General features: G+C 29.4%; 1 protein-coding gene across 1 annotated transcript; it reads left to right on the top strand.

Moving 5' to 3' along the window:
- The first annotated feature begins 2,115 nt into the window (after positions 1–2,115).
- LOC141667581 (uncharacterized) lies at positions 2,116–5,864 on the top strand. Its single transcript, XM_074474128.1, has 8 exons — positions 2,116–2,660; positions 3,065–3,159; positions 3,251–3,354; positions 3,461–3,561; positions 3,663–3,766; positions 4,055–4,492; positions 4,715–4,846; positions 5,587–5,864. Exons 1-8 carry the CDS (start codon positions 2,409–2,411, stop codon positions 5,744–5,746), a joined length of 1,386 nt encoding a protein of 461 aa, XP_074330229.1. The 5' UTR covers positions 2,116–2,408; the 3' UTR covers positions 5,747–5,864.
- Positions 5,865–9,258: the final 3,394 nt, after the last annotated feature.

The following is a 9,258-nucleotide window of genomic DNA, read 5'->3' as shown; positions in this document are numbered from 1 at the left end:
GGGTTCGGTTTTAAAATATTGATACAAAAATATGAAAGTACACGGAAGGATTATACACGTATACGATCCATTGTCAGGTCTTAAACCCTTTTTTTGTACCCAACCCTTCCTTGGGTATGAAAACCTCAGGGGTTTGAGCAATGAATTTTATTTTATTTATATTATCAGATGAAAAAAACTCAGTATCTAATTTCAGAATATTTCGAATCAAGTTATTCTTAGAGCATCTCCAATGAGGGAGCTAAAAATAGTGCCAAAATAACATGTTGCGTGATGTGTGGCAAGGTACTTTTGTTCGCTAACGATCGGAAATTTAGAGGTGCCAACCAAAATAGCCAAATTTTGACACTCTTTTACACCCTCCTTAAATGAAAATAATATTGTTTGGCATAACAAAGACATGTATTTTTATATCTATTTTTAGTTATGATTGTATATAAATATTTTGAAAACTTTGAATGCTAATTGTAGGAGTAAATTTTGGTAAGAAATGTGTCAAAGGTACAATTGAAGAAAATGATAATAATGTATTCATATTATTGGTGAGTTTGCAATATTGGCACCCTCGATTTAGCACCCCTGTCGGAGATGCTCTTAGTGTTCTAACAGAGTTTGAAAACTTAAAACTTATCGGTATATATTATATCTTTAAAATTTTAGGAAATTATAATAAAAATGTAAAAAAACTAGTATGTTTCATTTTCAAAAACATTTCACTGAACAAACTTTTTTATATAGTGAAAAAAATTTGTAAAAGCTTTGTTGCATATAATGTTTAATTTGGACAAACATTTGCTTACTACTCTCTATGTTTTTTTTATTTGTCGCTTTGACTTTTGCACATATTTCAATATATTTTGACCGGCTAGTTAGAATTATAATTTTAAAAATTTACTTTTTATAAATTAAAATATAAGTTGTCTATTTTTATATACAAAAGAAAATTTTATAAATGATAATCTCTTCTATATATAAAAATCCAGCTAGATTGATTCATCTTCCAATTGCTCCAGCTCCTCCAAGGAATAAAAATCATCACTGGATTGATTTGTAGTAGGAGGATCATATTCTGCTACTATCACATTTTCCTCAGCCTTGGAAAACTGTACCATTCTCTCCGACTGTTGAGATTGTTGTTGTTGTTGACCTTCAGTTACAAGAGTAGTAGATGTGCTGACCATTCTATCTTTCTCACAGACTTCCTTTTGCTGAATCTGCTCCAACTCATAGGTTTTCAACACACCATAGAGTCTATCCAAAGAAATCTCACTCAGATCTCTAGCTTCTCTAATGGCAGTGATTCTATGTTCAAGATGAGTTGGCAGTGTTAAAATGAACTTTTTGTTGACCTCCCTGATTGAATAATATTTTCCATTTATGTTCAGGTTATTGATCAATGCATTGTACCTCTCAAACACTTCAGAAATTCTTTCTCCTGGATTTGATTTAAAATGTTCATACTCAGAGGTTAGGATCTCCAACTTGTTCTCCCTAACTTCCTCTGTGCCTTCATTAATCACCTCAATAGTTTCCCACATGTGTTTGGAATTTTTACAGTTCATCACATGTCTGTTCATCAAGGGATCAAGGGAATCAATTAATATTAATTGAAGGCTGACATCCAAGGAGGCTTCTTCCTTTTCAGCAGGAGTAAAATCTTTAGGCTCTTTTGGATAAGTTCTAGTTTTGGTAATCACAACATCATATTCTATCACCTCTGGTTCAATAACCATCGGAGTTTTTGGACCTTTCTTTAACAAGTTCAGATATTTGGGATTTGCAACTTGTAAAAATAATAGCATCTTCTTCTTCCACATGATGTAATTTTCTTTATCAAATAGTGGAATTTTAACGGTTCCAACTTTTTGTGAAGTCATTATGAATTTTTTTAATAAATAAAAATTTAAGGAGTTGAAAAATTACAAAAGTCTAGGATCTTGATTTGTTCGTTAATCAGAAGGCTCTGATACCAATTGTTAGGTTTCAATGTGTTTATAGAAGGGGGGTTGAATACAAATAATACCAAATAATTGAATAAAATACGGAATAAAAATTGAAACAAAATTCAAGTTAAATAAGAATATTATTAAACTTGAAAGTTATTAGAATGGTTTTGGATCACTTGTGAGGTGAGCCACGAGAAAATTGTGGGAAACAATTTCCCCAAACCAAAAGATGAAATTTTGAGCAAAAGGGCCTCTTTTTCATGCTCTTATTTCCTCTAAAACACAGGGTTTCAAAAGGGTTTTGATTGTTCTTGACACATACACACACATTTTCCATCATTTTTTGAACACCCTTCTTCAAGAAAATCAAGAATCAGAAGAAGGCTCTGTTCTGTAACATATACTTACATTTATACACCCAAAGATCCCACCTTTTTTAGATTTTGAGGTGGGTTTTTAAGGATGATTAGATTATCTATTGCAGCACTGCAATTGTCAGAGCTGTTTGTGAGTACTTTGGTTCATATGTTATATGGGTTTTATATTTTTAGCTCAGCTTTAGCTGGTGATCTTTCACAGGCCTTGAATGAATGGATTTATAAGCCTTGTTCAAATGTTAGAGAAATTACAGTTCTTGATTCCAAGATTTTGGCTTGTGATGTTGATTTGCCTCCCATTGTTTTGGTTCATGGAATCTTTGGATTTGGTAAAGGGGTATGTAAAAATTTTCATTTGTACCCATTTTTTTTTGAATTTGAATTTGAAAAAGTTGTAAAATTTACATTTTTTTTTGGAAGATAATTGTTGGGTATTTTAGTTTATGATGTGTATGATATAAAAGTTGTGAAATTTACATTTTTTTGGAAGATACTTGCTTGGTATTTAAGTTTATGATGTGCATGAAATGAAGTTGTGAAATTTACACTTTTTTGGAAGATAATTGTTGGGTATTTTAGTTTATGATGTGTATGAAATAAAAGTTGTGAAATTTACAATTTTTTGGTAGATAATTGTTGGGTGTTTTGATTTATGATGTTTGTGAAATTTACATTTTTCGAATATTTTTTGGGTATTTTAATTTGTGATGTTTGTAAATTGTGATGCTTTTTTGGTTATAGAAATTGGGTGGGCTGTCTTATTTTGCTGGGGCAGAGAAGAAGGATGAGAGAGTTTTGGTGCCAGATCTCGGTTCTTTAACAAGTATATATGATAGGTGAGTGTATATGTGTTCATGTTTTAGTTTATGTTTTACATGTTTGGTTTTGTTTAGTGTTTGAAATGATGAATGGGGATTGAGGTTTCAGGGCACGTGAATTGTTTTATTACTTGAAAGGTGGACAAGTTGATTATGGGGAGGAACATAGTAAAGCTTGTGGACATTCGCAATTTGGTCGAGTTTATGAGAAAGGTTTGATTTTTAGCTGTTTATTGGTATTTTGGATTGAGGTGAGCTGAGTTTGTATTGCAGTGATTGATTATTTACTTGGATTTGGTATGATGTAACTGGAATGCAGGGCACTATCCTGAGTGGGATGAAGATCACCCAATTCATTTTGTTGGGCACTCAGCTGGTGCGCAGGTTGTTCGTGTTTTACAACAGATGCTTGCTGACAAGGTAAATCCAATTCCCATGTTATTTTTTCATTTGTTAATAACTAAGTAAAGTAACTATGTTTGTTGTATAATAAATAAAATAAAAGACTCACTTAATTTCAGGCATTCAAGGGGCATGAGAGCACTTGTGAGAATTGGGTTTTAAGCATAACATCATTATCTGGAGCTTTTAATGGAACTACAAGAACTTACCTAGATGGAATGCAGTAAGTTGTATTTTGCCAAACAATTTTTTCCCCATTATATTGCATGTGAATATTTAGAGTATGGATTTAGAAATCATGTTGTGAGAGAGCTTTTATATCAGTGTGATACTGCTTGAATATTGTAATTTCTAATGTCAAATAATCATCACTTCAATTACAACCTTAAACTTGCAATTTGTATCTAATATTAGTTTCACAGGTCCAGTACATTCGCTTTGAATGTGCAGTGTGTTAATTTCTTGCAATTGCCAATTAAACTATGTCTGGTCTTTATGCAAATTTCTACAGACCCGAAGATGGGAGGTCCTTGAAACCTCTATGTTTACTTCAGTGGTGTCGAGTGGGAGTGATAATTTATGATTGGATTGACATTCCATGGGTAAAGGCATACTATAATTTTGGATTTGATCACTACAACATGTCATGGAAGAAGATTGGTATTCGAGGTCTTGTTGATTGCCTCCTAGGGAATGCAGGTCCCTTTGCTTCTGGAGATTGGATTCTTCCGGATCTGACACTCCAGGGATCTTTGAGGCTGAATATCCATTTATCGACATTTCCTGATACCTACTACTTCAGCTATGCTACCAAGCGTACTAGGAAAGTTATGGGTGTAACTATTCCATCCGGCATACTTGGAATTCACCCTTTGCTTTTCATCAGAGTGCTGCAGATGAGTCAATGGCGTCATCCTCCTGATGTACCCCCACCATTTAAAGGTTACAGGTGAGCGATACTTAAATTATGATGAATTATTTCATAAATACTAGTTTTTTCATGTGTTTTTAGTCTCAAAGATTAGAAGCGAGGGACTTATATGAATTTCAATTTTAGAACATTTTTCAGACTCCTTTCGCTTTTCCCAGTTCCACTTTGACTTCTATTAGACGTTCAAAACATCTTTGAACACCATCCTGCATGCTTTGTGTTAATATACTACATTGTTAGGGACGAAGATTGGTGGGAAAATGATGGAGCGCTCAACACAATATCGATGACACACCCTCGGTATCCTGTTGAACACCCAAGTCGCCTAGTTATAGATGATTCTGAGTGCCAGCCCTTGCAACCAGGCATATGGTTTGTTCCACTTCTTTGCATCACTCATCTGTTTCAGATTGAAGTTTCAGTGATATGTGTAATAAAATTTTGTGCTATATGTTTAATTAGTCAGTGTTGCCTTTAGTTTTTTAATAGATTAAGCATTTCAGCTCTGGCTTAGACAATATTTGTTAATGATTTTCCCTTATTCCATATATGTTTCTTTTCAATTGCATCATTTTATTTGGATTAAAGCATTATGAATACTGTTAAGCAATAATTTATCATTCGCCATCAAATGCTTATCGGTAAATAGTTGGGAAGTTAGACAAATATGTATGAGCAGTTTAAACTTCAAGTACAGTTGTCTTCTAGATGAATCTTGGCAAAAGGCACTGTTATGCTTCATTGATCGAGCCACTGAAGACTAGAGTATACGATGTTAAGCAACTTCACAGAAGGCCAACTGGAGTCTTCTATTGTTTATGTTACTGAGTTTGGAATATAAATTACTTATAATCTTTTAGGTTTTTTCATTTTACTTCCTTTAAATGAATCAATTTGACTTGATAGCCTGTTGTAAAAGGTTTGATGGGTGTAATATGTAAAGTGAATATCCATTGAGGGGAGGATAGGGCAAGAGCCATTTACAATTTATATGCAAGATTTTCCAGTTAATTAATGTTTGCTGTACTTTTGACATGGTTCTTTAAAGAAACTTGACACATTCCTTTAGGTGTTTTATTGACAAAGAAATTTGGCACTTGCTTTTGTTGCAGGTATTACAAGATTGTTGAAGGTGATCACATTCTGTTTATTGTGAATCGAGAAAGAGCAGGAGTTCAGTTTGATGTTATATATGATAGCATTTTTGAACGATGTAGAAAACATGCATTTAGAAGGACTCCGCCAACATTACCAAACCTGGTGCACCATTAGCACCCCCACAGAAAAGAGAAAGGGAAGAAACATAGCTACATTTGGTGGAAACATATACATCTTGTTGATTTTTGGATTTAATCATGAATATAATTGTTTATTATAATTGTTTATTATATATCTGTGTGTCTTCCCTCTTTAGGGTTATCAGATATAAAAAACGATCCCCGTAATTCCCGCAAATCTGCTATCAGAGCTAGAAAATAGAATAGGCTGGAAAAATGAATAGTAAATTACTGTAGCAAAATTTCGGAATGAATAGTAACCGATGAATAGTAAAAAATGAATAGTAATAGTAAAAATGAAATATTAAATTAAATGAGATGTCCAGCAAAATTACTAAAAAATAAGAATAAAAGTTATAAATCTAAAATAATAGCAAATCTATTAATTTATTTTATAGTAGAGAATAAAGAAACGAAACAAATGTGTAAGAAAAATCTATATAGACAATTAATATATTTATATAAATAAAATAAATATTATATTTATGGAAGATTATAAGTTAGAAAGTATTAAACTAATAGCAGATAAAAACTTTACTTTTAATAAATATATAAATCAACATATTGAAAGTTGTAAAATAAGTATGCAAATAATAAATGAAAAATTGGATATTATAGTTAGATTACGAACAATGTTGGAAGAGAGAGATGAAAAAATTAGAAGACTAGAAGAAGAAAAACTTTTAATAAAACGAGAAAAATTTATTAAAGAAACTAATTTAGAAATTCAAATAAAAGAATTAAAAGAAGTATTAACTGAACAATATAAATTAATAAATGATTTAAGGCAAAAAATTTAAAAAAAAATGAATTGGATAGATCCAAATTTAATAACTAGAAATAATAGAAAAATAAAAGAATTAATAAAAAATCAAGAAAAACTAGAAATAGAACTAGATAAATTGCAAGAAAGAAAAAATGAAATTGAATGGACAAGAGAAAATAAGGATGAAATAATAAGATGTTATCAACAACTTGGAAATATGATAATAACATTTAGAAATAATAAACTAAGAATTCAAGGACTTAAAAGAATAATTTTATCAAGTAATATAACTGGATAATAATACAGTTTGAAAAATGTCATTAGAGAAATCAAGTAAAACACAAGATGTATATTATCAAATGGATGAATACGAAGAAGGAACATCACAAACTCTAAGTTTTAAACCAGATATATATAATCAAATCCAAAGTGAAACAGAAGAACTAACAATAAAAAAGATATTCAAAACATCATATTTTGAAAGAAATAAAGAAGTTAGATATATAGTTCAAAAACATGAAAATATAATAGACATAGATACAATAAATGGAAAAGCAAAAATAAATTTAATAACAGATGGTTTGATAAAAAGAGAACTATCTAAATTAAAACAAAAAGAAGCAAATAAACTAAAAAATATTTATTTTGGAGCAATAGAATTTACAATAAAAGCATATTTTCAGAAAAATATTGATACTCCTATACAAATATATGTACTAGACGATAGAATAATAGGAAATATACAAGATTCATTAATAGCAGTGGTAAAAGGAAACTTAATATATCAGAAATTAAAATTTATAATACAACCTGATTTTAGCATATCATTAAGAGATGAAAATAAAGAAAGATCTTTAACATTATATTATAAATTAGATGGAATAAAAATACAAAAGGGAAGTAAAGTGATTAGTATAGAAACTAAAATAGTATATGCTATGACTGGAAACCATCATGTAAAGAAACAAACGGAATTAGGAATAATAGTACCAAAATTATATAATGATATATTAGAAAAAATTGAACATAAAGAAGAATCTCAAATAACAATCCCAGAAGAATTTACAATAGACTTTAGTAATAGACAAATAACTCCAACACAAAGAATTAAACCAATATTAGAAGGATCTAGATTAAGTTTTAAAAGAGAACACAACCCTATAAAATTAGTTAGATCAATGAGTATGACCAGTAGAAAATTAGATTTAATAAAATTACCATGTTACGAATCAGATAAATTACGAATAAAAACAATAATATTTAATGGAATATTTGCCAAAGAAGTCATAACAGAAATAAATACCGGAGCAACAAAAAGTCAAATACATATAACTGAAGTTGACTCAAACAAATGTGAGGAAATAGAACCTCAAATAATAACTGAACCAAATAGTTCGAGAGAAACAATAATAACAAAAGGTATAAAATTAAGATTAAAAATTTTAGACTTAGAATATAATATAAGCCTAGGAGTAATATAAAATGACGTTAGTTATCAACTATTATTAGGAATGGATTTCTTAAATGAAATAAAATATAATATAACCAATGAAGGAATAGAAATAAATGATCAGAATAAATTAAGATTTATAGACAGAATATGAACCCTGAAAAGGAGATAAATGAAAAGAAAGATGAAATAGAAACTATTAATAGGATAATAAAAGAAACATTAATTATGTCTCAAGAAAAAGAACTACAATACTTAAAAGAAAAAGAAAAACTAGAGGAAGAAGTAAAAGAATTAGAGAAAATAAAAGGTAAGAAAAGAAAAATATGGATAATTGAAGGAGAATGGAGAAAACGAGTCTATAAATATGAATAATACTGAAAACCAAATAAAAGATATTTGGAACGAAATATTTATAAAGGAAAGTTTAAACGCTATATTAAAAAAGATGGAAGAAAATCAAGAAATTAGTAGAAAGATAATTAAGGAAGAAATAACAGCGTTATGGAATATATCAGAAATCCCAATCTTTAAACAAATATTAGATAAGTTAACTATTATACAAAATAGTTTAGAACAAAATAAAGAAAAGAAAATAATTAAAGATGAAACAGAAGAACTAGAACTAGTACCTATAACAGTAATAGGAAGAACTAAAGAACCTATATTAATGGATATAAGCAAATCAAAACCAAAAATAACTATAGGGGTTAAAAGAACAATAAATGGTTTAGCAGAGCTTCATAAATCAGGAAAATTCTAGGAAAATGTCTATAACAGAACATAGTGCTATAACATTTCTTAAAAAACATGGAAAAGAGTTACTGGAAAAAGAAAGACAAAAATATGAACCTATAAAACAAGAAATAAGAGAAGATGAACTAAAAGAATTAAGAAAAGAAAATGCTAAATTAAAAACTAAAACTAATATAGAATGGTTAAATAAATATAAATTTTATAAAAAAAATATAAAACCCAAAAGAAAGAATTAAAAGAAACAAAGTTAGAAGTAATAAATGTATTAAAAGAAATAGATAATTTAAAAAATGAGATTAATCAATTAAAAATAGAATTAAAAGAAAAGGAAATTATTAAGTCTGACGATAGTAATTCAGAAACGAACAAAGAACAAGATGAGAGCAGTAATACAAGTAAATCAGATAGTAATCTAGGAGAAGAAGGATTAAATTACTTAGAGGAATCAGATAATGAGGAAAAGGAAATAGTAATAAAAGAAAATAAAGAAATATTAGAAGCTCTCGGAAAAACCGTAAATGCAATAATAACAAAT

This window comes from Apium graveolens, chromosome 6 (assembly GCF_009905375.1).
Source record: "Apium graveolens cultivar Ventura chromosome 6, ASM990537v1, whole genome shotgun sequence".
Classification (NCBI taxonomy): Eukaryota; Viridiplantae; Streptophyta; class Magnoliopsida; order Apiales; family Apiaceae; genus Apium; species Apium graveolens.
The sequence above is the reverse complement of the archived record's forward strand: the minus strand, read 5'-3'. Positions and strand labels throughout refer to the sequence as shown.